The following is a 27,931-nucleotide window of genomic DNA, read 5'->3' on the forward strand; positions in this document are numbered from 1 at the left end:
ACATTATGTTCTTGACATATGGATTATTAATGTTAAGAGCCAACCCATTCTCGAGATACCATGTTCTGATGACCAAGTGCAGTAAGGACAAGATGAGCCTACGATGAGAAAATGCAAGTCAATGATACAACTTTATAACATTGTCGAACTTGCATCACAGTCAACTGAAAAACACAATCACTTCATACTTGCTTTGGAGAAGGTTCACAGAGAGTTGCTTGCAATGGAAGATCACGTAGAATGTTCACAAACAGTGCCCACAATGAAGATCAAATATTTAGAAGTCAAATTATATCCAACTTTTCACAAACGGTACAGGATCCTCCATTGGTGCCCACAAAATGACGCCCAAAGTTTTTAAGAGTGAAGAACCCAAAGGAAACACAAACAAAAAAAAAAAAACGTTGTAACATTTACAAGAATGAGGGATATGCTAAAAATAATTTTCCTTCAGTGAGGTATAGTAGCTTTGTAGTTATTTGTATTTTGTTAGTTTTAAATTAAAGAAAGTAATAAAATTTGTTGTTATTTTTGTAGGGATTTTGGGCCAACAACTGACAACATATTAGAACACTTAGATTCATAGTGCAACTTTGAATATATCTTGCATGTGATATATTCCATCTTCTCTTTAGATATATCTTGATTGTATTTTTAATATAAGAAATTTGAGGACCTTGTGATATTTCCAGGTAGGTTTTTGAGAACAGCGAGGAGAAGCTAAGGGTTTTGAGTCAGAGGAGGAGAAGCTAAATTACTTTTTTGAGGTAGCTGAAGCAAGCTTTGGGAGCCATATTGTTAATTGTAACCAAACATGAAAAATGAACTATATTGTATTTTTTTGTAGACATCTTGTATTTCTATTGGAACCATCTTGTATTTCTCTGGAATTGAATATTTCAGTTCGAGAAAATATTGTGATGTGCAATATTCAACTGTTAGAATATATTGTGATGAGTAGTCATTACATTAAAGTACAACAAGTTATATGAGTCATAGCACTGACTGAGATACATTGTAATTTTTTGGATACATAACAATAATACCACAAACTATTATAAAAAATAACCAGGACAAGATTAGCACTTTCAAGACTCTTTTGTACTTCTTTTCCATTGTTTTAAATTTGGATTCTTCGATGCGTAGCCGCTCATTAAGTACATTGTCGTTCCTCCGTTCAGCTAACTCCAAGGCCGTCTTACAACAGTTGTTTTGCTCTTTTTGAAGATCAATCCATTCAAAAAATCTACATTGTTTGCCCATCTTATAGTTTGGGCAATTGTAAAATATTCTACCAAAGCTATTATATTTTCCAGAAATACGTAGTTTCGCTTGGCAGCCACAATAGCAAAGTGGTCTCTCAAAGCTACCTTTGTCTTCCCCTCTTGCAATCTAAGAACTTGAACCAAAATGAGAGCCCGAACTTCTGCTTGACTATCATCATATTGAAAATTCATCAATTTTAACAGTGCTAACAGATGGTGCATAAAAGAAACTAGCATGAAAACTAACATGTTGGTGCCAAAAAAAAAAAAAACTGGCATCTCCCATATGACAAAAAAAAGAAACTAGCATGTTGGTGCTAAAAAAAAATGTCATCTCTCATATGACAAGTATGATCACGTAAAATTAATTATAAAAATATCTTTTAGCAACAATCGAGCTAAAGGATGCATGAGCAGAGGTCTAACTAAGATATGGAAGCCCCCTAATTGCCATTTTGTCAAAGTAAATTTTGATGCAGCATTCGATAAAGTCAATGGCAGATTATGGTTTCCAACCCAACTTGTCAATTGCTTTTTGTTCATAGACCTGCTAACAGAGCTGCTCACACAGCAGCTAAACTAGCTATTTCTGATGTTAGTGAGCATTTTTGGTTAGAGGATGGCCATCCAGATGTCAAAACTTTGTATGGTGTAATCCTTCATATCAATGAAAATATTTTCATTTAAAAAAAAACTGGCAATGCAAACAAAAAAACAATGCTAATTTTAACATGTACAATGGTATTAAAAAAATGCTACCCTACCGCGACAAGGTATAAAAACTTACATTAACATGTACAACGGTATACAAACTGGTAGGACTTGAATTGTTACATTAACACTTACATTAACATCTACAATTAGTGCTACATTAACACGTTAACATTCATGCTTGGATTGTTAATAAACTCATGCCAACGCTAATCAATATCAAACCGACAATTTGATCATAAATTTTCTCCACTTTAGGCATAATTTTCCTTCTTAGAAATTTTAACAAGCACTTTTTGTGCATCGTGTTTTCTGAGGCTTCCAATCAGTTTCTCCTCTTTCTTCTTCACCCATTTACATTAACAATTACAACCAAGCACCAAATTCACACTTAAAGAAGCTCTCACACAACATCGCCCATTGAGAATTTATTCTTGTTTTCTATTTAAACTGTGAAAGGGGCAAACAAAAAATTATGGCTTGTATGAATAAATTTGAAAGGCCCAAGAAAAGAAGAAAGTTGTATGAAAAAATCAAGAAGCCAAAAAAAATACGGGTAAATTTGAGAAATACTGAAAATCAGTTCGGTGTAAGGGTGGAGATCTCACAGCTTTCTCTGGAAATGGAGCTCCCTCCATGCCACCGTCTGGGTCGAGCTCCGTCGGGGGGTTGTGTTGCCTTCGGGATGAGATTCAAGTTCTGTCGTGGGGTAGAGTTACCTCCAGTATGATATTTGAGTTCAGTCATTTGGGAATGGGATGGAGGGGAAGACAAAGAAGTGAGGCATGGGAATAAGGCACGAGAATAGCAGATCATGGGTCTCATTGGGTGTAGGCAAATGTAGAGTAAGTAAAAAAAATTGTATATGTGGCGCCCAATTATTGGTGGCCTGTTTATTGGAGAATAGCAGACAGACCGGTCTGCAGGTATTCTCATATCAATATTATGGAGTCAGTATGATTTTAGGGTTATGAGGACTTAAGGTTTATGGAAATTTAAGTTATTTTAGAATTTAAGATTTTAATTATAAAATATGTGCTTAATTAAAATTGATGTAAGTTACGTGTCTATTTCCGCAAATATTCGATTAATGCTATGAGATAAATAACATGATCATATCCTTACATGTATGTATTGTAAACAACATGTATTTTATAAAAATATTATACATGTATATCTAATATTGAAGCCCATTTTTATGTACCCAAGTCATGAAAGAAATGATTTTTGACTGTCATGATAGATTATAAATGCAATAATTTTGTGCATACTTTTCATGTTAGTTGCATGACACATGCATTAAGTTATTTTATAAAACAACGATTTTATGTGAAGAGATATGCATAAAAATATTTAAGAAAATCCATGATTTTATGTAAAGAGTTAGCGTCAAAATATTTATAGAAATTTATAATTTTATGTGAAGAGCCATGTATTAAAATATTTATGAAATGTCACTATTTTATGTGAGGAAACATATATCACGATACTTTATGAAAGATTACGATTTCCTTTTACATTTATGGTATGATAAGGCACGATTTCTTTTGAGATCTATGATATGCTAAGGTAAGATATGACAAGAAAGTATAATTATGATGAAGTATAAATGCTAAGATATGTAATGATTTATATTATGATATGAAGACGGTGCCATAAGTTTAAGGGGCATATTGCATTGCTAGGATGTATACGTCGATAATGCACACAGTGTATATTTCTTATGTATGGATTCTCAAACTTGTGGCCACTGGCAGAATCATAATATTTTAAAATTCACTAATCCTAACTCACGCGAGTCGACAATGGGTACCAACCTATAACAAGTGAAAGACAAGAAGGTATTTCATGCATAGATTAGTTTATGTTCATGTTATTTACTTATGTAGCTATGAGTACGCATGATTTCTAGGAACCTTTATGTTTATATTATATTTACTAAATGATGTGTGGTTTATTGAGTATTTGAGTCATTTTTGTGTGTTTTTACAAGTGTTGATGCCAAATTTTGCCCCAGTCGAAAAGGAATGAGCCATTCTTGGCCTACAATTGTGGGTGGCGCATCGATGCGGAGTTCTTACATTCATCTATAATAATAAATAATATAATAAATGAGAGAAAATACACAAATTTACGTAATTCAGCATTAACTCTATGTCTACGGGGTGCTTGAAGGACAAATCCACTATAATGAATTATTTGTACAATCTTTTACGGTCTCTCGTATCTCACTGTACAATGGAGGTCAATAACCCTCTTGCCTAGAGAAAATAATGCCTCTAGAGTCCCTTGGATTAAGATAAAAGAAACATTCCGAGAGAAGTTCCTTGATGTCTTAGGGAGGTCCAATTTTATTGAGACCTTAGAAGTGGTTGATCTCCTACTAACTTTATGTCACTTTCACATTTACGTGTCTGGCCTAGCTTCGTGTGCTTTGGCTCTTATCTTTCATTTCTTTTCTCTCGTCCTTTTGAAGAGGGTCACCTAGTGGGTTGGGCCTAACACATTTTATCCCTAACAATGGGGTCTTTTGTACCTCATGCTTAAGGAGAAAATTTTAAGAGTAGTAACACATGTATGCTTGACGAGTGAGATAAGACACAAAATTTTCATCTCATTTTATCATTACAATTTTTTCAAATTTTCACACAAAATATAGTAAACAATTTAATTTTTTAACTCCCAATTCAATCTTTTCAAATTCTAAAACAATAATAATATTAAAAAATAATATTTTAAGTTTTAATCTAAAATAAAAAATTCTCATCTCACCATTTAAACCTACCCACGAAATGTTACAAATATATATATATTTTTTATTTTCCATATGAATTCAGATTAAAACTAAATGCTAATTATTTAATTATTGTAAGGTTCAGATTTTGTGTCCATTTTCCTATGAATATAATCCCAAAATTCGGTCAAATGATTCTAACTAACTATTTATGAGAATTTCACACTAAAAAAAAAAAATAAGATAAATAATATTTATAATTTTAGAGTATGGAAGTTCTCATGGGCCGCATTCATTTTTTAAAAAAAGTAGGTAAATCTGAGGCACATATAAAAAATTACATTTTGATAATAAATTTTATTTTTTTTTTCAGAGGAAATATTATGCAGAGTTTGCACACCTTATAAGTATATTTAATATTATTCAATAAACAATAATTTTCTTAAAACCAAATACAAAATTAATTGTTTTTGAAGTCATATCGGTGTAAAAGAAAGAAAAAAAGGGATCAATCATCAACTTGATGTAAAACCACCATTCTTATTCTTATCCCAGCTAAGCCTACTACAAGGAATAGGACTATTAAAATATTAATATTTATTTATTATTTTTAAAGAAATTGTACGATATTTGTACACTTCAAGATTATAAATATTATTTCTCATATCTCTATTTATTTTGTCGTCTATATCTTTTTAATAGACTGTTTAATTTGATCAAATAATTAAAATGAATCTTAAGCACGAGAGAATGACAAAAGGCTAAAACTCAAAACTCCTCATTATTCCTTATCACTATTGAAAGAAATATCAAAGGTTAAAGACTATGTTACAAAAGAGAAAGTGTTCAAAATTCAATTTAATTGTTATTTATTTTTGAGTCATATTGATTTGAGAAATAATATTTACAATCCTAAAATGTATAAGTTTTATCTACTACTTTTGAAAAAAGTGGACAAATATAGAATACATATAAAAAAAATTTATTTTTTAATAGTGAACCTCACATTTTTTTAAAGAAAATATACGGACTTACACACCTTAAAACTATATCTAATATGAAAAATTCTATTCATCATCCCAACTCCCATGATGTGGCATTAAATGATAAGTTTATAAGTGAAATGTAATAAATAATTTCTAATCACTTAATACCACATTATAAAATGATGAAAATATAATGAAAGTTAGGATGATAAGTAGCATTACTCATCTAATATTATTCTTTTAATTTTGCTAACAATCAAAACCAGATGGTAAATACCAAGTTCGATTTTACCAAATTGCAACATGCTCAAGGGCATGCCATCTAACGCGAACTATTTTTTTTGACTCCTACTCAAACTAATTTCCTTCGAAAAAAGGAAAAAAAGACTCTCCTAGTCAAATACTACTGGTAGTTTGAAACAAATACGGGACCTAATACGGTAATTTCGGAACTCCTCTTTCAGGTTCAGCGTTGCCCTCACCAGTACAAAAGATTCACGGCCTCTGAACTTGTGAAACTCCCTCACGCCCTCACCGTCTCACGCTTTTCCACTTTGATTCTCTGCTTTTTCATTGTTCTCAAAGATCCATTCTCTGATTTTTTAAGGAATAAAAAATCTTCAGCCATGCTAGTGTACCAGGATCTTCTCACGGGTACAACTTTCTATCTCTCTATTTTGTTTTTTGTACAAAAACTAGTTTCTGCAACTATCGTCTTCTTTGTTTCGGACGGTTACTATATGGTTCTGTTTGCAAAATTTAATTTTTGGAGTTAATTTTCATACTCTTTATAATATCTTTCAGCGCTGTTCTTGATCTTTCCGTGTAGCTAATGGTAAGAGCATTAATGCCTCTTTCTAAGAGTAAGAAGGTAATTTTTTTGTAGTGTGGGTTAATTGAAGGAAAGTACTAATGGATTTGAATGTTTTCATTTTTGTTTCTAAGTTTAGGATTGGGGAATTCATCCCATCAGATCTGATAGAATCATTTTTTTCCTTAATTTGATTTTTTCCGTTGTCAAATTGTGGCGGTTAAAGCTGCTTTTTTTCTCATCTATTTTCTGAAACACAGACACACACGCAAACAATGTAAATTATACCTCATACGTTGTGGGTTGGGAATACATGGTTGTAGTTTCTTCTGGCTGCTAAAGTTCCTATGTTAATTTCTTTATGGTCGTGGCTTCTTATGATACCTTTGTGAGAAAACCCGTCTCTAGTTATATTTCTGAACCACAACCGGACCTTTGGATTGACTTGTAGTGATGAATTTCAGGTGATGAGCTTCTCTCGGACTCATTCCCGTACAAGGAAATTGAGAATGGGATGCTGTGGGAAGTGGAAGGAAAGGTTGAAACTTGTTGATTTGTTTTTTTTTGTTCACCATAATTGTTTTTGTCATATTAATATTTGTGCTGCTGAAGGATGGAGAGCTTGAACTTCTGCTACTGTTATTTTGTCTTTTGTGGGGATGATTCTAAAATACATTTTTATGCAGTGGGTTGTGCAAGGAGTTGTTGATGTGGACATTGGAGCTAACCCTTCCGCAGAAGGTGGAGATGAAGATGAAGGTGTCGATGACCAACATGTCAAGGTTGTTGACATTGTGGATACCTTTAGGCTTCAGGTGAGAAAGCTCACTGCTTATAGTGTCTATTATCTTATTGATTTTCTTCCCTGGATCTAAAACTTGTGGCTTTATTTTTTTTTTTGCAGGAACAACCTTCTTTTGACAAGAAGCAGTTTATCACATTCATGAAGAGGTACATCAAGAATCTAACAGCCAAATTGGAGACAGAGAAGCAAGAGTTGTTTAAGAAGCACATTGAGGGAGCGACCAAGTTCCTCCTTTCAAAGCTCAGTGATCTCCAGTTGTATGTTCTCTCTAATCTTCTCTAATCTTTTCTGTTTTTGTGTCTGATGGGAAAACTGTATTAATTAGTTGGCTCATCTTTGTGGCAGTTTTGTGGGGGAAAGCATGCATGATGATGGCAGTTTGGTTTTTGCATACTACAAGGAAGGTGCTACTGATCCGACCTTTATCTACTTTGCTTATGGATTAAAGGAAGTCAAGTGTTAAACATTGGTCGATCAAAACAAGCTTTGAGATGGCGATGTTTTCTGTAGTTTAGGTTTCAAGTTGTGTTACTATTTTTATTTCCTTCTTCTATTGGTCATTGGAGGATAAAGTTATACTTTGTCGGAAGAGTTTCAATTTTTGGGTAGTGTTTTATTAGTATGTGCTTTTTATGGTGGTGACATTGGGACAATTTATATACAGACGTTGGTGGAAGAATAAAAAATAAAGCGTGTTCTGCAAATTGCTAAATGGTGCTTTTCCATCCACTGATTTATTTATTATCTTGAATTGTTAGTTGGGTTTCGGGGTGTCGTGGCGGAGCAATGAGTCCCTCCCTCCCATCTCTTTTCCTTGTAAGTGGCATGCAAGTTTTACTGTGGGGAGGGGTACGGCCATTTTGAATGGCTCTGATATACATTTTGCTTTCTTTTGTGTGATGAATATCATTGTAGATTGGACCCCTAAGGCTACTGTTCTTTCCTCAGATGTCTTTGAGAAAGCTCATCTTCACTTATGCATTTTGCTCAAAAGTGGAAGGTTCTATATTGGGTCAGATGAAGCTGACCCCTCCAAGGTGTTTTAAAAATAGTATTCCTAGATGTTCTACAAGATTGAAAAGACGCTAGATATAATTTTTGTTGGCTAGGCATGCACTTTCGCTCGAGCCGAATATGTTTGGATGGAGGAATGTCCCATTCATGTATTGAGGGCAATGTTGTATGACCAATGAAATTGAGTTTTTATCAACGAGAAGCAGGGGTGGAACTAAGATTTGGTGTGCCGCGGGGGGTGATTAGCAAAGTGTATCGTATGTAGGGTGAACAGTAACCAATATTTAAGGTAGCAAAGTGTGTCACTAATATTTAATATTAACCATATAAGGTAATTATCTAGGGACAATTAAATTATTCAAGCCGTCGATTTGAACCTCTCACTTAAGCTCCATTGGACTTAAGTGAACGTTAAAAATTAAGATAGAAATAGCTATATTAGAGTTGTTGAAACAAACGATAAAAATTAGCTATGTGGTTTTATCTTTACTTTCATTCTTAATTATTAATTCGATGGTAGTACATATATATTTACTAACAAAACTAATCCAAATTAATAAATTAGCTAGTAGAAGACTTGAAAATAAAAGTGTAAATAAATAGGAAAAATGAGGTTGTAGATTTACCAAATAGCTTATAAAAAGAGATTAATATATTTTCTTGCCTCTTTTGAGATGTGAAAAAAAAATGAGCATTTGAGATTTTATTAATAAAAAAAATACTAAAAGAAACCTAAACAACTAAGTACTAAGTAAGATTTAGAAAATATTTTGGAGAGGTAAATTATGTTTATATTAGGACATCTTTAAAAAATTATATACTAAAACAAGTTTTTAAGAATTTTTGGGGGGGGGGGCTAGCATCAATGTAGGTCCGTCCCTTATGAGAACTATTATTCCATTTAAAAAAAAGATTGAAAAGAGGCTAGATATAATTTTTGAGCGATAAGTTAATTTTTTTTTTTTTTTTCAAAGGGAGGTCATGAAAGCATGCATAAAATTGTATCTAACATTATTCAATATTTAAATGCACTTCAGTGAAGTTTGGATAGTAAGATGAAATGAGATGATTTTAATTGAAATTTGAATAAAATATTATTAGAATATTATTATTATTTTAGAATTTGAAAAAGTTGAATTATTTATTATATTTTGTATGAAAATTTAGAAAAATTATAATGATGAGATGAATACGAATACAAATACGAATGTAAAGAGAGAAAAAGAAAGAAATTTAAAAGAAGAGCTTGAAATTTATGAAATATATATATATATATATATATATATTAACAATAGATTTACTATTCAATTTTCAAATTCCAATAAATTTTTTTATACGATCCGTAAATTAAAACATAAATGAAAACACATAAAAATGTCAAAGCTAATATATAATTAACAAGTGCAAAAAATTCAAACTCGATCAATACCCTTAAAAAACCAAAAAGAAATTAATAGATCAGATTTAACTTTCTGTTACATGAAAATTTCCTAGTTACAGTGTGGCATCAAACACACTTAATTTGAGATGCAGAAAATAAACTATGAACGGTTGAAGGGACCTCGTAGAAATTGTTAATTAGATAAAGGGTATGGTTGGGAGCCCATATCTGTATCAATTTCTAAATTAGCCCCGTTTTGATCATTATATAAAAACCAGATTACGTGTTTATATAAGTGATTAATTATAGGAGGCCAGCTTTCATCCCGAAAAACCGAAGCAAATTTGAGCTATAATTGAATTTCGAAAGAGATTATAAAAAAATCCTTTTGAAGTTAGGATTTGTAGTCCTAGTAGGAATCGGATGCATGAAAGTTTGAAATATTCCCTATCGTCTTATATATTTACACGAGCCCTTCCTAACCTACCGACTAAGAGTGTAATTCGAGAATGACTCCCAACAAGACTATTTGGTTCTTTTTTTTTTTTTTTCCATTCATTTTTTTAAATCCTTAACCACTTAAAAAAAAAAATACAACATCCCCTATATATTTGCACATACCTTCATGGATGCTGCTCATCTTATTCCCAAGTTTCATCTTCAAGATTAGGGTACTACTGGTTCTTTTTCCGTTTGAGCATTGTGCAATGACTTCCACACAAACAGTTTTATCTCTTATTCTCACCCTCAATGCACTTCTTCTCCTGTTCCTTCTTCCTCAGTGCACGACTGATGCACACTCTCTTATGGCTTGTAAGTTTAATGCGATATACAACGTCGGCGACTCCATGTCCGACACAGGCAATTTGGTTCGCGAGAACTCGGCTTTACCCTTTGCTCGACTTCCATACGGCGAGACCTTCTTCAAGAGCGCAACAGGACGATGTTCCAATGGTTTGCTTATGATAGATTATATAGGTAAAAATTGTATTTACTGTATTCTTTGTTTTAGTTTTAGTTGCCTTTACCTTCTACGCTCTGTTTGCGTGCCGTTGTTTTATTCAAAACAAGCTCTTGTTTTAGAAAAAAATAAGGAAACAACAGTGAGCATTGACAAAACAGTTCGTTATATTTCATAATATTGCATGCCCTTTGATCTACTTATTTTTTCTTTTTCTCTCTTTAGAATCTTTTCTAGGGTATATTTAGATTTGGATTGAATGTTGTTGGCCTAGTTTTGTTTGGTAGATGAGATCAGATCATATCTAAAAAATATAATAAATAATTCAACTTTTTTAAAACTCAAAACGAAAATCATATTAAAAAATTATATTCTAACTATATTTTATTCAACTTTTATTTTATCTGTAACCAAACTAGGCAATCTCGTTTAGAGAATTTTTGTTCTTCAAAAATAGATAATTTTTTTAGATTTGTTTTAAGTTAATAAAATTATCGAAAACAATGAAATCATGGATATTAAATTTATTCGTACGTACGTGGATTTACGTCCAATTTAATTTGCATATATTTGATAGAAAAAAAAGTTCCTCTGTTTTTTGCTTATTTCATTCTATCATTTTTTTTTCAGCTTTTATTTTCCTTCCCCATATTTTATTTAATATACTTTCTTGTAATAAGCATATAAATTAAATATAACTGCGTAAGGGACTAAAGTGAGATTCTTCCTCTCTTGCTTATTGATATGCGGTTGTTATTATTATTATTATTATTATTATTTGTAGAGAATGAGATTCTTGACGATATTAATGACTTGATTTATCAACTCAAATTCACATATATACTACATTAATATATAGTGGGTTTTAGGGTTAGAATCAAATTATACTAAAACTTATTGCATTATGTAATTACTACAGCTTTGGCGGTTGGAGTTCCCTTTCTTCATCCTTATTTGAATAAGGATGCGCTCTTTCTACCTTGCTTAGGAGAGAATTTTGCTGTGGCTGGTTCTACTGCCTTGTCTACAAATGCTCTGGCAAAGAAGAATATCTTATCTCCGGTTACTAATAGCTCTCTTGATGTACAATTGGATTGGATGTCTTCCCATTTCAATATAGCTTGTTTCAACGACCAAGGTAAGTCTCATTTGGATAAGGCTCGCAATCTATGTACAATTGGATTGGATGTCTACCCATTTTTCACTTTATTTTTGTCTTTAATGATTGACAGATTGTGTCAAGAAGCATAACATGAAAGCCTTATTCATGGTGGGAGAAATTGGAGGTAATGATTATAACTATGCATTCTTCCAAGGCAAACCCGTTGAGGAGGTCAAGGCCATGGTTCCAGAAGTTGTCCAAGCAATAAAGGATGCCGTTAAAGTACGTTTAATTTCCTCCCAAATTTTGCTAGCAAAATTGCTGCTTGTTATGGTTATAAATTCATAATTCTATTGTATTGGAAGCAGAGAGTCATTGGTTATGGTGCTGTTCGAGTTGTCGTCCCCGGAAACTTCCCAATAGGCTGTTTCCCAATCTATCTTACAACATTCCAAACCAACAATGCGGCTGCTTATGATGAGTTTCACTGCTTGAAGTGGTTGAATAGTTTCTCAACATATCACAATGATAAACTGAAACAAGCCATTGAAGATTTAAGAAAAGAAAATCCTAATGTGATTATAGCGTATGGCGATTACTACAATGCATTCCAATGGGTTTACCAACATGCGCCTCTTCTTGGTAAGTCTTTCTCGATCTAATATAGAGCACAGATCAGATAATGATAAGAGTTTTATACGAAAGAAATCTGCTAATTTAACGTTGTTTGTTTGTCAATGGACAGGATTTGATGTAGCATCTGTACAAAAGTCTTGTTGTGGTGCTGGAGGCTATTACAATTTTGGAATGACAAAAATGTGCGGAGCTCCAAATGTACCAGTTTGTCCAAATCCCGAAGAACACATAAGCTGGGATGGAATTCATTTGACTGAGAAAGCATATCAATATATGGCGTATTGGCTCATCCGCGACATCTTACCCAAGCTTAACTGCATTAATATTGTTTAAGTTTGTATAGTTTTTATATAAATTTATTGAAAAATTATTGTTTATATGATTATATATCCTTGTTTGAATGAAATGGTTATTGATATTACGTCACAATATTTTATGTTCTGAACGGAAAATGATTTTGAAATGGTTCTGCAGACAATAATAACTACATCTACGTACTCTTTTTGAGCTCTGGCATTGAGATATCATTTGCACTCGTAAACTCCAACTATCTAGCTGATCTCTAGTTCCTTTAACTGGAATCTATACCCATTAATATTTATGCTAGCTAGCTTGTATTCTACGTTTCAGAATTAATCAAGTCGAAAGAAGTAAAAAGAATTAGTTAGAGAAGATCAAAGTATCTGCAATGGGAATCCCCTTTTGGTAATATGAGCTATCGTACTGTTCCACCTTACAGTGTCTTTAATTTCTAGAATTAAAAAAAAAAAACACAATCGAAGTACGTACTATAGCGACATCCTGTACAATATTATTAATATTAGTTGTTGGAATGCAGAAGGTCCATGTTAAATGCTCCGAGTCTGGGCCCTAGCGCTTCATGATTAAGGTACTGCTATTCTGAAAATGAAGGTCCTGATGATCACAGTAGATTGAGAGGTGTGCATTCCAACATGGAAAAAAAGGTCATGGCCGGAGTACAAAATAAAAGAGAAAGGTTAAATAAGGCGGTGATCGCAGACATGTATGGAAAAGAAAATTTAAGGTATATAGTTGGCTATTACGTACGTACCTTCTTACAAAATCCCATATGTCATATATATAATATATGTGTATACTGCTTGCTTCTGCAAGGAGACATATTATATCATATATGCAGCTAGGAGAAAGGTGAGAAACCCATGTTGGAGGAGGGGAGCACGTGCAAAGTTCAGCTATCTATGGCTATACGTTTGAAGTTGAGCCAAAGCTTTGCACTTGCACGTGCCCTGCTTCTCCAGCAAGAGCTACCCACCCAGTACTGTAACCATGATGCCTATCTTCTTCACCACAATTGTGCTGGGAATGCATGAAAGTAGCTAGTACCGAGAGACAAGCCCATTGCATTTATATAGAAGTTCGAGAGAGAGAGAGAGAGAATAAAAAGAGATTGAGTCTTGGAGTGGGCAATCTTTAAAGACCCATCTGAGATGAGAAGCAATCAAAGAATCTCCAGGTGTTGCTGTGAAAAAATAAAAGGTAGCCAGGCCCCCATTCTTGATGGATTTTCATAATGTCAAGTGAAACATTAATTGAACCCTTTGAGAACACTTTGAAACTTTTGAGTCATTCACCATATATAACTGATCTCTCCTTTAAGATTGCGTGAAGGGCACTGGCCTATAACATCAATTCATGCTGAAGAGTGGCAAATACGAGCTCTGAGATCATGTGGGTTTTGCAGTACTACTTCTGAGAAGTGATAGCATGCCCTAATTATAGATTTGACGGTGAATTTGACACTGCCCCGCCAAGTGAATCTTATTCTTTACCGGTTTGATCAACTGTTTGATTAGTGATGGCCAATGTATTACGTATGCATGGGTCAGTTTTGTTGGATTCTTTCTGCCGCTAAATAGATTTTCTTCATCTTTTTATATAGAAATAGCATGCATGATAGAAACGACGATCGACAATCTTCCTCAATTTCCCTAATTCCTAGTCCTCATGTTGTTTATGGTGATCTATATTGTTATGCATTAATATTTGCTTTGAAAAATGTAATGACGTACTTCATGAAACATTAACAGTACTGATGATATATTATAAAGGGTAGGAAATGGAGAAAATGAATGATATATAATTATTATAATATGCTATCAGTACAATTATCATCAACTCTTTTATGTTTACTTCGGCACAAACCATGCAGCAGGTTGAACAACTTGTTAATCAGCATTTTATTCATGAGATCAGAGCATGCTATTTCAGCGCCTTAATTAACGCCCAATATCTTTTGTAACATGCACATCAATATCGATCAAGATAGCATATATGGATAAGTAGATAAGAGTGTTTCGCTTTCCAATCTGCTTAACTAACATGTGATCTCGTGCGCATACAGTTGAATATAAAATGGAACATGATCAAAGCAAACCCATCAAGTCATGCTATGGGTTTAAGTTATTTTGCCAAGCACTCATGATAAGAGTATTATTTATATATATATATATATATATATATATATATATAAATGGGAGATTCCAACTCATTCTCTTATTTGGAGATCAGGCTTTAATTATGTAATCATTCAAACAGAACAATTTTCTTTTATTGAGACGATATATTTCATCACAAAAAATCTAGTCCGAACATATACTTATCTGTTCAAAACGCATAAAAAATCGCATCTATTTTTTGAGACAAAATTTCTTAAAAGATTTCATCTCTAAAAATCAAATCTCTCGTAGTGTCTTATCTAAAGGATCTTAATTATGATAAAAGTGCTTTAATTAGGAACCTAATAAATAAATTAACCATGCATCATGTAATTAAGTACGAGTAGCTAGAATTAATATCGGTACCTTATAATATATAAAAAATTTTAGGACTAATTAAGGCGGGTAATTATATATTTTCTACTCATGAAATTAATGTCCCAAACATAACATTAAATTCCCTGCTAAGCCAGCTACCTTATAATTAATTAATATGACCATCAATTGCGTTTATGACTGTTTTGACACAAGGAGTAGTGATGGCAGTGAATGAGACAATAGTACTGGTGCATGCTGGAGGGACACATGCATGCACTTGGGGCACCGCAGCATAACCATAGTGTACGTAAGGAATTGCACGTCAGGGTTGCGTGTTCGACGGAAGCTTTTTATTAGAGAAAATATATGTATCAGCCGAAAGCTGCAGCACATTCAACGTATTGAGTGTAAAAAAAAAAAAAAAATTTGATGTGAGATGTGCTGTAGCTTCCGACTGATGCGTAGAATATCTCTTTTTATTATTATCAAAGGGATAGAGAGAGACGGATGGTGGAGTCGTCAGTGTTGCCTTGTTGGTTTTGGGGAGGGGAGGGAGAGTACGAGGTGGATATTTTTTTGTACAATTTACTGATTGTTATTGATTAAAATAATTATTTTATATTTAAAAAAAATATACAGTCAATCACATTAATAAAATACATAAAGAATACGTAAAAATAATTATATATAAAATTTTTGTTCTTTTATATACTAAAATAATTACATTTCGTCTGAGCATGCAGTACTGGTATGGCTTTAGTTGCTGAGTTCTGTTCTTCCATGAAAGTCTAGCTAGCTACCTCAATCGTTTTGCTTGTGCATCTGTACAATGGAATTTGACGAATGCATTATTTCTTCATGCATTGATGTCTTTGTCATCCCCCTTTCTCATAAATTTGATAAAAATACCTGAAACTGAACTGTAATTAGTACGAGGATCCAACTTTTAGAAACTTTGCGTGCACAAAGTCATAATGTAATGTATGATATAAAGTGCAACGATGAGGTTACAGGATACCCACAAAAATAGGTTAAGTTTGGAGAACCTTCTCATTCACGTGACAAGGAGGTTGTTTGGATTCAAATTGATTTCAACTGATTTCATTTTATCTAATCATTATAATTTTTTTAAATCTTAAAATAAAAATAATATTAAAAAACTTTTAATTTTTATTTAATCTTTAACTCTCATCTCATCTCAACTTAACTCATTATCCAAACCTCTTATATGTTTCATGTGTTCGACCTAAGATTCACATGTTTTGGGATTTATGCCCAACTCTTTTTGACGATTTTTCTTGTTGTTTTCCTTTTGTTTGTACTACTGGAACCTTTTTCCGCCATTCTATATTCTGTTTTATAAAGGAAATTTCAATTTCCTTAATATATATGCGTATATATATTTAGTGCATGTTTATAATTATGATAGAAATATAACTTATAGTTTTAAAACTTATAACTTATATATTAAGTAATAAGTTTTACTATTTAAAAAGTTATTTATTATTTAGTAACTATATGTTTAAAGCACTTTAAAATATATTACATTTGTTTGGAAACAAATAGAAAATATACTTTTCAAAGTAAAAATGACGATCATTTGATTTTTTTTTTAATTATAATCCTATCCTTAAAAGTTTGAACGCTGTAATTATCTTAAAGTTGTATGGATATTTTTATTCATTGAAAACCTTTTTAAAATTTGAACTATATTCTAGATTATCTCAAAAAACACGTTTGAGAAAAAGCCTCAAAATAATGTTTTTCCTCAAACGTAGTTTTTAACTTACTTGATATTAAAAAAATTCTTTAATATGTAACATTCAAATAATTTAATTTTTCCATTAAAATTTTTTTAAGACTATTTAAATAATTTTTTTAAAAAAATTATTCTCATCAGCCACTATTCATTATCCCAAATCTCACACCCTATGAAAAATATTCTCATATCCTATGAAAAATATCTCTACATCATATGAAAAAGTTGTAGGGGTGGGAGTGAATAGTGGCTGATGAGTAGAATTACTTTTTTTTAAACTCTTAAAGTCTCATTTGTTTTCACAACTCCTCATAATTCATCTCATATCATCTAATTATTATAACTTTCTTAAATTTCTATACAAAATAAAATAAACAATTCATTTCTATCAAATTTTAAAATAAAAATAATATGAAAAAATATTTTATTTAATTTTTAATTTTAATCTTAACTTATCTTATTTATGAGTTTTGCTACACAACTTATACCATATTTCACACATCATATTTTTTTAAATTTTTAAATTTTTTTAAATTTTTTTAAAATTTTTTTTAAGTTTATTTTTTTTAAATTATTTCAAATTTTCTATTTATTATTCATATAATAAATATTTAATAAAAGAAAAAATAATTAAAATTAAAAAAAATATAAAATATAAAGTGTGAAAAAATTGTAAAGATTTATTCCTTATTTTATCTCTTTTTATCTGTAAAAACGAACTAGGCGTTAAGCAACTTCAAACATGCCTTGGTCAATATTTAGGTTTCGTTTGGTTGTCAAACTCCTCTCAACTCATCTCAATTCATCATTATAACTTTTTCAAATTCCAACAAAAAATATAATAAACAATTCAACTTTTTCAAATCTCAAAATAATAATAATATTAAAAAATAATATTTTAATAATATTTTATTATCTTAACTCAATTCAACTCAACTCAACTCAACTCACTTCAACATCCAAACACAACCTTAGGAAGCCCAATTTCTCGTTAAGAAAGCTGCCACTGCCAGGATTTGCGTAAATGGACTTAAAACACTTCTAAAAACACAAGGGTTCGATAAAAGCTGGCCCAACTCCGACCCACCCCGACATCAGAATACCCATGCCTCTCTGCCCCTCTCACTGTTTTGCCGGTCGAGACAGAACTTTTGGGCATTTTCGGTGAGTTCTCTGTTCTGCCGCCTGTGTCCTATACTCTGCGGCCTGCGTCATTCTTAGCACTTAGCAGTGCTCCAGCAAAACCCATTGGCAGGTATCTCTGCATTTACCTCCCTTGCTTTCCAAGTTTCTTGATAAGAATGTTTATCTTTCTTTTTTATTCCCAAGAGACCGACGCAAAAAGGACAAAAAAAAAGGGTAAAAGAAAGTATGTGATTTCGAGCCTCGTATTCTCCCCTGATTTGATTTCTGAAAACAGAGTAATCTGATCAAGGTTGGAACCCAAATGTGGAATTTTTTGATTGGTAGACTCCAAATGTGAATATAGTTTCGGTTTCTTTTGTTTTGTTTTCTTGGGGACCAAACGGTGGGCTAAGGTTAAAGTAAAATATAGGCTTTTGCTCTCTCAGTTATCGAATTACGAAGAACCCATGTCCTCAAATCTACTAGATTTGCACGGTTAGTTTGGTTTTCAAAATTTATGTCTTGCAAACTCAACGTTTGATTGAAGTTCTGAGTGGATGGTGCCCCCAAGAGTTCTTGTTCTCCTTCCCTTCCTTAAACTAGGCATTGTCTCATCGTTTACTTCCATTGTATTTGGCTGTGCTCCTATCGCTTCTAATAAAATCTGGTATTTTTACTCATCATAAAATGAAGTTCTGTGTGGATGGATAGCCCGTGATAAAGAAAAGGCTAAAGCTTCGTTCGTCGTTCCTCTTGTGCTTCTCTGTCTACTCTTCCGTATGATATATACCATTTCCTCATGTTATGATGTGGCTGATCCAGTAATTCATCTTTGGCAGCAAATTAGCATTAAAATAATTATTAGTATAATGTCCGCCTATTTCCTATATTTTAAATATATTGATCAAGTTGATATCACCATAAAAGGAGCAGATGAATTCAAGTTGAATAGAAGACTTTTTAATCATTTTATTCCTTAGTGTCTTTTTTTTAAATGGATTTGTCCGAGCTGTATAAATTGATGGGTTTGAGCTATTTAGTCTGGTTTGGGACATAAGGCAAAATACAAAATTCTCATCTCATCATTACACATTTTTCAAATCTCCATACAAAATATAATAAGCAATTCAACTTTTTCAAATTCCAATACACATTTTTCAAATCTCAAAACAATAATAATATTAAAACATAATATTTTAAACTTCAAGACAAAACACAAAATTCTCTTCTCATCTCTCAAACCTGCCCTAATCTGCATACATTGTTCTCCCTTAGTGTTTTAGTGACTATAGGTTTGAAAGGTTTTGGAGTACTAGATCAGTACTTCTTTTTCTTTTTCTATATCTCTGAATTGGGATTTATTGGGTAATTGTGTATGACCTCTATCAATGCATAGGTTGAAGAACATTTGTGAGGGGACAACAGCCTGTTCTTTCTTCTGTTTTTTTTTTTTTAATTATTATTATAAAAGGCTGTGGGTGGGAGGGAGGGAGGGTGGGAAGGAGGGATTGAACTTAACAGGCACATGGAAAAAGGTATTAAGATTTCAAAATTTTAATGTGTTGGATAAATAATTAAGAAATCAATCAAGAACAAAGCAGGTCGTCGTTTTACCTAAAAAAAAAAAAAAAAAAGCAGGTCATGGTAGTTTACTTGCATTACGTCCTTTTTAGTGTTATGCTATTTCAGATAATTACAAATACTACCCGGTTCTATATTATGATTCAACTTATACTATATGCAAAACAGAATGGTTATTCCTCCGCCTGTTAGGCCTCCAAGAATTACAAACTATCTTAAGCCTTACGTCCTGAAGATGCACTTTACAAACAAGTATGTGAGTACCCAGGTGATACACGCACCGACCGCCACTATTGCCTCTTCTGCAAGTTCACAGGAGAAGGCCTTGAGACCAAGCATGGAATCTACTCGGGATGTAGCTGCTGCTGGAAAGATCGGAAAAATATTGGGGGAGCGCCTACTGCTCAAAGACATCCCAGCTGTTGCTGTTCACTTGAAGAGAGAACAAAGATATCATGGTAAGGTCAAAGCTGTCATTGATTCTTTGAGGGAAGCTGGTGTCAAGTTGCTTTAAATTTTCTTTCGCATTATAAACTGAAATGTATTCATTAGTTTCTAGAAGTTTTTTGTTGTATGAGGATTACTTGGGGGAGATCAAAGGATGTGGATGGTGGGGTTAGTATTTCAAGCTGCCCCATGTGATCATGAGTACCTTGGTTTCCTGGAAATTGGGATTGATGAACTGTATCATTTGTCTTTGTTAACTTCTTGATGAATGTTACTTTGTAGACCAAGCTAGCATTAACGTGTTACTTTGACCATGGGATATCATGTGTGACCCGTTACATAAACTTTCTTATCCTTTATGGTCATGTGATCCCTCCAGGTCTAAAATTCAAATCCTCTTAACTGCAAATAATTTATAGTGGCCATTGGACAGGGGGAAAATTGCTTTGAATTATCCAAGGTGCATATGCGGAAAACTCCTTGTAGAGGATGGGGACCCGTGCTCTCTTGGAATTAATCGGGACTTTGTTCTTGATGTCAAAAAAAAAAAAAAAATTGGTTTGTATCCGGCCAGCAGCGGAGGTGTCGTGATTGTCATCGTTGTGGTGCTAGGATTACTTTCGTTGAAGGGAAATGATATTTGCAATCGTAGAATATGTAAGCGCTGTTTAATTCCTTTAAAAAAAGATAAATAAATACAGAATTTACATGAAAAAATTAATTAATTTTTTAATAATATATCTTATTTTTTTTCAAAAGAATTGTGAAAAAATTACTTCACAACTTATATAGTATTACTCAAGACCCACGTTTCTTAGCTATCCCTATAGTTGGGCCGAAAGTTGTATCGAGCTTTTACGTGCTTTATAAGCACTTTGTGCTTTGGGTTTGAGCTTTCCGTTTGAAAGCTTGTGACGGCCTAGAAGATTTTTAAAGAAAAAATTGTACGTTTGGTAAATTTATATTAAAAAATGATATTCATCATTTTCACACTACATATTATATGATTTATTATTTTTATCTAAACACACATATTTATTACTTATCATTTTTAATATTAGAGATTTTTACCAAACAAGCACTTATATTTATTATGGAGCTTTTGTGGCATTTGTGCTATATGAATCAGCAATGTTATTCTTTATTTTAAATTGTTACATTTATGTTAATATAACATTTTTTAAATTATTTAAGAGATTTAGGTCCTTTAGGATTTTTGTCAAAGTCTTGGTCTTGGAAAATTTTTGGCAGTCATAGTGAATTTATTGGGTAGCAACTAAATGTTTAATAAATGTTATAAGTCTGGTGAAAAATGATATCCTTACTGCTCTGTACAATTTTTTTACAACTTTCTAATAAAATAATATATTTTTTAAATATTTATTTTAGTTTTGATTTTGATTTGATGTATTTAAAATTTTAAAAAATATTATTTTATTAAAAAGTTGTAGAAAAATTGTAAGTGGGTGGTATGGCTATCATTGCTCAAGTCTTATTTACTGTGTTTATATCTTTTACGCAGGTTCGTTTGGATGTAAAAACTATCTTAACTCATCTTATTTTATTATTATAATTTTTTTAAATTCTCACATGAAATATAATAAATAATTTATCTTTTTTTAATTTTAAAATATTAATAATAATTTATTTAACTCATTTCATTTCATCTCATTATCCAAACGATTTCGGATAAAAAATTTAGAATATTCAAATCGAAATTTAATATAGGTGAAACCGTTCCTTTCGTTAGTAGAAGATTTGGTTCCATTCATGTATTAAAGAGGGAATCTTGACCCGTAGCTCAAGGAAAGAGACCACGATGATAAAGTAGCTACAATGATGTGTTATAACAATAAATTTAAAGAAGATGGTTGTTGATTTCAAATCAAAAATTTCAAACCCCACTCTACACGTTGTGCGTTGCTTCACACTCCAATTAGGCAGAGATGGTGGTTCTTTGGAGTGAGGTGGATAAGATCCAAGTAGCCTGAAAATGATAGTCTTCCCTCAAATTGGATCGATAACATTGTTTTCAATTCCATTTTGGTTCGAATTTTTTCGTTCCGGTGTAGTATCATGTATATTATACTTTCTCATTCTGTTTCTTTTAAATTTCAGCCTGTTTTGACCATTCCAGCAAAAATTGGCATTCTAGATCTTATTCCGTTTTCGAGCTTTTTTAATGACAGTTTTGTAATTAACTTGAATTTGAATGACATTTTTAATGACAGTTTTATAATTTTTTTGAATTTGGATGGCATTTTTGTAAATTTAAAATTTAGATGATATTTAATTAACTTTAAAATTTAAAAGGTCTTTATATAATTTAAATTTGTTTGTAACTTTAAATTTGTCTTCTCATTCTCTCTTTTCTTTAATATCATTATTTTTAATAATTTCTCTACTTTTTTTTTATTATTTGTTCTCAACTCAAATTTGTGATTTTTTTAATATTATCTTTTGAAACTAATATCTCTATTTTTTTTTTAATGTTTTCAATGTATACTCATTTTATAAATCAACAATTCTTCCATATATATATATATGTATACACATCACAAATGCATGATGTATACTTATGTATTTATTTTATTAGTTATCAGTTTATATATACATGATGTATATATAGTTAATTTCAAAATAAACAATCGGAACATATTGATACTGAAATATTTCGTTCAAATACTTAAATCGAAATGATCACCAAAACAAAATTTGAAACATTGAAATGAGTTCAAAAAGTGACATGTCTCTTAAGAAAGTGTCAAGCACATGCTTTTTAAATGTCTATTGTTTGTATAATAAGTTGATCTCATCTTATCTAATAATTATAATTTTTTCAAACTTTCAAATAAAATATAATAAACAATTCAACATTTTCAAATCTCAAAACTAAAAATTATATTAAAAAATTATATTATCATAATATTTTGTTCAATTTTTAACTTTCAACTCACTATCCAAACTTAAGTTAGAAAGTATCCCATGACATTTCATTAAAAAATACATATTATTTTTATAGATGGGTTGAATGAAGTTTCCTAAAAATTTAAGCACTTGAAAATTATTTTATCCAAGGAATTGGACTAGTGTCCTATACGCGTTGTATAGGATTGTGGCGTTGTATGATGTTTAAAATGGTTTAAAACATAATACAAATTATAAAACACCGTTTAAATTTGTTGCAGATTTGTAAAGAAAAATATTTTAACACCATTTAAAAAACTGAGAGCACCGTCTAGACGAGCAATGCTTACAAGACATTGCAACATTTCGGTATCACCAAACAGAGTCTGATGATTGTATCAAAATGATGAATATCAGTATATGTTCTGTTTTGAAAATGATTATATGCAATCGTTTTTTTTTTTTCATTTCTTTTTTTACTGCACTTGTGGCTCACACGTCGTTCTGTTTGACGAGATTATTCGCTTGTTTGAAGGATCAGTATCTTGAAAATCTTGCGATGAGACTCGTAGTGGTCGCTAGGCTTTAGAGAACAACAAATTGTCATTTCGTCTTACTTTAAAAAAAATGCACACAAAATCAAAAAAAAAATTAAAGAAAAAACTAGAGAAAATAGGGAGCATTGTTTTCAACTTCCTAAGTTTTTGCCACTAAGTTTGTTCTATCTATTTCTTTATTTGGGAGACAGATCTAGATCAAGGATGGTATAGCGACTTATGTATTGTCTTTTCTCTCTCTGTTTTTTTTTTAATATATATATATATATTTGTTTAATTTCGTTTAAGGGTTAGTATATGAGTTATATAAATGGTTCTTTTTTTGGAAAGTTTTATAATATAGGGATTATATATGATGAGAACTGCTAAATGAACCAATGGTTCAACCGATTAGTTGAATCGATTATTTTTTTTTAATTTTTTTCTTAATGGTTAAAGGAATGGTTATTAGTGAATTTATGTATTTTTTTTAAATATTTAAAGATGTTTAAAAAATATATAAAAGAAGAAAAAAAAAAAAATTGCAATGATTTGTCCAAACTATCGGCACCTTTTACCACTATCGACTCATATATGATTTCAAGTGAGAAATTTAATTTGGATACTGAGGAGATAAAGTCACAGTTAAATATTGTGATTTGGGAGAATGTAATTAATTGAAAAATGATCACGATGGATTGATGAAACGGTGTTGTATAAAACACCATTTAATTTGTTGCAAATTTGAAAAAGATGTCATAATATTACTCATTTATTAAAAGAATAATGTTATATACAGTCGTGAAATACGTAAATGCCGTGCAGGCACTTTGAAAAAGAGTAGAATTTATTATTAAAAAATTAATTTCTTTTCATGTAAATTTTATATTTATTTATTTTTTTCAAAACGACTATACGACACACCATGTGACTATCTTTCTATATTCACATTCATAGAAAATTGGAACATAAGTTAATATAATTACCAAAAGATCTATAGCGTCAAAGAATGGAGACGTTTTAAAGGAAGGAAATTCCATTGTTTTCCCAACTAATAAAAAGGAAAATATAATTATGTTATTAATTATGACAACGACAATTCTTTTAAAAGCATTGGCTAAGATGTCACGACGTTTGATCTGTTTATCGCGACGACTGATTCGACTTATCTCTAACATGGCGGCTTGCTTTTAAAACTCGAGTAGAGTCTAGGCCCTGGTCCCTTTTTGTAATTTCATTGCAACTTTTATTTTCTTGTGATTTGGATAAAGAAAGAGGCATTCTCGACTTTCCATGTTAAAACAGACTCATCACGTGACATTGCGTCTCACATCTCTTTGAAAGGCACGTGACACCCATTTTCTTTTTCATTAGGAGACGTTTAGATTCGAAGATTACTTGAGATGAGTTGAGATAAATTGTGAATAGTAATGAGATGAGTTGTAAATAGTAGTGAGATTTATGAGTTAAAATTACTGAATAATAATGAGATGAGTTGAGATGAACTGAGATGAACTTAAATAACTTGCAAATTCAGACGTCTCCCATTTTCTTTGAAAGGCACGTGACACCCATTTTCTTTTCCATTAAGTTTTCAGACTCTTCAGGGGCCACCTGTCAACTCGATCTTATCTCTCAATACGTGCTCGTCGATCTACTTGCCAAGTCATTCATTTCCACCAGATCCGAATCGACGGTTCCGATCGCATTCTTTTTCTCATACTTGCTCGACCTATAACGCCTACCTTCCTTAAATATCACCCTCTATCTATAGCCCATTTCCTCTATTCCGAGCATCGGAGTCTCTTACAAACGCCAAGCGGCTGTTAGCTAGCGTGCGCTATGGGCCTACTCGACCAGCTGTGGGACGACACAATCGCCGGTCCGCGGCCGGATGAAGGTCTCGGGAAGCTCCGGAAGCACTCTGCGTTTTCCTTCCGATCTGGATCCGGCAAGGGTACGCAGTGTTTTGCTATTCTTAGCCGGCGGCGTAATTTAGTGGAGGCTATATCGTCATCTTCCTTCCGTCCTAATAACGAACTAAACCAAAGTCATCGAAATGAATATAATTCTAATCGATTATCAGGAACTTATATGCTTTGAATTTGACTTTGCCAAAATTAGTACTGTTTTGATGAAGCACTCTCATCCAACAATTCTTTGAACTGCTACTTTTAGAATTTTAGAAGCGTATCTATCTTTCGGGATCATGAGCCCGGCGCGTTTTAAAGCATGCCGAAACGTACATATGCTTAATGAAAACGAGGTGTATCATAACCAAAATTTGATGTTCTTTAATCCGACGGCGTTGAGTATCTGACGCATGGATATTTATGTTAATTGCGCGTTTCTTGGTTGGTGTTGCTCAGAATCTGATGGAGGAAATGCGAGGTCATACGGTGAGGATTCGTCGGATGAGGCTATAAGAGTTACGCGCAGCATCATGATAATAAACCCACCCGGGTACCAAAACGGGTCGCCTCCGGTCTCGCCAGCCGGATCTACCACCCCGGTGTCGCCTTTTTCCGGTAAGCGATAGCTTCAGACTTCCAGTACTTTTTGTTCTCCCATCCTCGTTAAATGACAAATATGACCCTGAACAAGATCCTGATCTCTCCGAATAAAGCGGAGATAATCATGGCGGGATGGTCTAGAAATATCCAACAGGGTAATTTTGTCATTTTTATGGGTGTGTGTACTTGTTAATGGATGAATAGATCGTGCAACCTTAGGTGGGTGTAGTAACGTTGGAATAATAATGGTGGTTTTGTGAAGTTTCTTAGCTGGTTGGTAAAATGACATAAATGTCCACGTCAACTCCCAATAATGCATTTTCCATGGTTGGGTTGTGTTATTTAACTAGGGTTGATGCAAGTCACTATTGCCAAGTTGTGGTTTATTTTATAATGCAAATAATGGAGTCTAAAACATTGTGTGGAGTTGCATTTGTCACGACAGCGGGTCTTGTGGGAGTCTTTGATGTCTTAATAACTTCAATAAATAATACATTGACATGAAATTATTTTTATCATAAAGTAATAGAAATTATGTTAATTTATAAATTTATTTATATGAAATATTTTGTTGTAAAAGAATTACCTTATAAACTTTGGTAAGATGGACGCCTTATCTTGCAAGATCTATATGTTGCTTTTGTAGACATGGGGGTAACGTTATGTATGTTATTTCGTTTTGTAACATGTCACTGATTGGTGTTTTATTTAGGAGGTAGAGACTCGTTTCGATTTCGAAGAAGGTCGACCTCGGATGTGTACGAGAAGGCGAGTAAAGCTCGAACCAGAAGCCCTCCTCCTTATGATGTGTGAGATATGAGTGTCTTTCCTAGACCAATGTCAGAAAAAAAAATGTTGGGACTTTGATCTTTTATGTACTTTTGGTATGCTGCTATGTGTGTATGGTGTTAGCTAAATGGGGGAGGTATGCGGCTGATGCGTGGTTGTTTATGTAGGTAGATCTTGTGTATTATCCGACCGTTGAGAGCTGTGTTCTTGTAGAGGTTGTAGTTCATGTGTGGTAGCTGTTCTATCTGTATATAAAGTTTCTCTGTTCTGTTCTGTTTGTGGTTTGATATGTTTTGAGTTTCTGTTTACTGGAATAGAAAGGAAAACCTCTCTCGCTCCCTTTGTATGTGTGTGGAGCATCAAGTGTTAATGGCTATGATTAGAGCATGCGTTAGCCATGGCTTCTGTTCCGTCATCTCACTCATCTACCATTACCACTCCAATCAATTTTTTCTCTCAAATTAACCGAAGATAACTATCATTTTTTTTTAACATTTGGGAGAGTGGGGTTTTAAACTCCGACTTCCAATTTGGAGATTGGGGTTATGCCAATGGGTTTTGCTAGCCTACCCAATTGTCCATTGCTCACGCAACCTCCGCACTCTAGTCTATGTAGCTTTTTTTTCTTTCTTAAAAAATAAAAAATAAATGTGTGTTTTGGTTCTTTGTCCAGAAGGTTCATCTCCCGCACATGTTTTTCTTCACTTCTTCATAAATTTTAGAAAAATTCAAGATTTGACAACTACCAACGAAAGTAAATCAGTGGAAGAAAAATAGGTAGCTAAATTGAATTTGGATGAAATTCAACCAGCTCTCGTTGGATTGGGACGTGTAGATTAATTTTGGCCTCGTGTAATTTTTTTTGCAAATCAGTTGTATATTAGAAATCACAGATAAATCAACCAGATAAATCAACACAGTCAGTCGCAATTTCTAGAAATTGTAATCCTTTGTTCTTTCTAATTTATGGCTTATGAACATAAATCTTTTGTTCTTCAGTTTGTGGAATGATTTTATACTAGAAATTGTTGTGGATGAATCTGGGTCCAAAAACAGGATTTTGATTAGAAAGA

The 27,931-nt window shown here is 32.4% G+C and overlaps 4 protein-coding genes across 6 annotated transcripts; all 4 read left to right on the forward strand.

The window, feature by feature from the left end:
• Positions 1-6,132: 6,132 nt before the first annotated feature.
• LOC109012701 (translationally-controlled tumor protein homolog) lies at positions 6,133-8,011 on the forward strand. 2 transcript variants are annotated; one of them, XM_035695465.1, is made up of 6 exons: positions 6,175-6,350; positions 6,501-6,567; positions 6,972-7,045; positions 7,194-7,322; positions 7,412-7,569; positions 7,658-8,011. In XM_035695465.1, exons 3-6 carry the CDS (start codon positions 7,022-7,024, stop codon positions 7,773-7,775), a joined length of 429 nt encoding a protein of 142 aa, XP_035551358.1. In that variant the 5' UTR covers positions 6,175-6,350; positions 6,501-6,567; positions 6,972-7,021; the 3' UTR covers positions 7,776-8,011. The 2 variants fall into 2 exon arrangements, with proteins under 2 accessions (XP_018850024.1, XP_035551358.1); XM_018994479.2 differs by lacking the exon at positions 6,501-6,567 and having other exon boundaries at positions 6,133-6,350.
• Positions 8,012-10,404: 2,393 nt separating this feature from the next.
• LOC109012740 (GDSL esterase/lipase At5g03980-like) lies at positions 10,405-12,739 on the forward strand. The gene is made up of 5 exons (XM_035695609.1): positions 10,405-10,685; positions 11,588-11,806; positions 11,901-12,052; positions 12,139-12,412; positions 12,516-12,739. The coding sequence occupies exons 1-5, from the start codon at positions 10,415-10,417 to the stop codon at positions 12,737-12,739; spliced, it is 1,140 nt and encodes a 379-aa protein (XP_035551502.1). The 5' UTR covers positions 10,405-10,414.
• Positions 12,740-18,014: 5,275 nt separating this feature from the next.
• Positions 18,015-20,442, forward strand: LOC109012700 (50S ribosomal protein L18). Of its 2 annotated transcripts, none has more exons than XM_018994477.2 (2): positions 18,015-18,215; positions 19,835-20,442. In XM_018994477.2, the coding sequence occupies exon 2, from the start codon at positions 19,836-19,838 to the stop codon at positions 20,178-20,180; it is 345 nt and encodes a 114-aa protein (XP_018850022.1). In that variant the 5' UTR covers positions 18,015-18,215; position 19,835; the 3' UTR covers positions 20,181-20,442. The 2 variants fall into 2 exon arrangements, with proteins under 2 accessions (XP_018850022.1, XP_035551435.1); XM_035695542.1 differs by having other exon boundaries at positions 18,015-18,211.
• Positions 20,443-25,323: 4,881 nt separating this feature from the next.
• On the forward strand, positions 25,324-27,192 carry LOC108999631 (dormancy-associated protein homolog 3-like). The gene is made up of 3 exons (XM_035682871.1): positions 25,324-25,513; positions 25,926-26,084; positions 26,782-27,192. The coding sequence occupies exons 1-3, from the start codon at positions 25,399-25,401 to the stop codon at positions 26,880-26,882; spliced, it is 375 nt and encodes a 124-aa protein (XP_035538764.1). The 5' UTR covers positions 25,324-25,398; the 3' UTR covers positions 26,883-27,192.
• The last annotated feature ends 739 nt before the right edge of the window (positions 27,193-27,931 follow it).

The sequence above is a fragment of the Juglans regia genome, chromosome 11 (genome assembly GCF_001411555.2).
Source record: "Juglans regia cultivar Chandler chromosome 11, Walnut 2.0, whole genome shotgun sequence".
Taxonomy (NCBI): domain Eukaryota; kingdom Viridiplantae; phylum Streptophyta; class Magnoliopsida; order Fagales; family Juglandaceae; genus Juglans; species Juglans regia.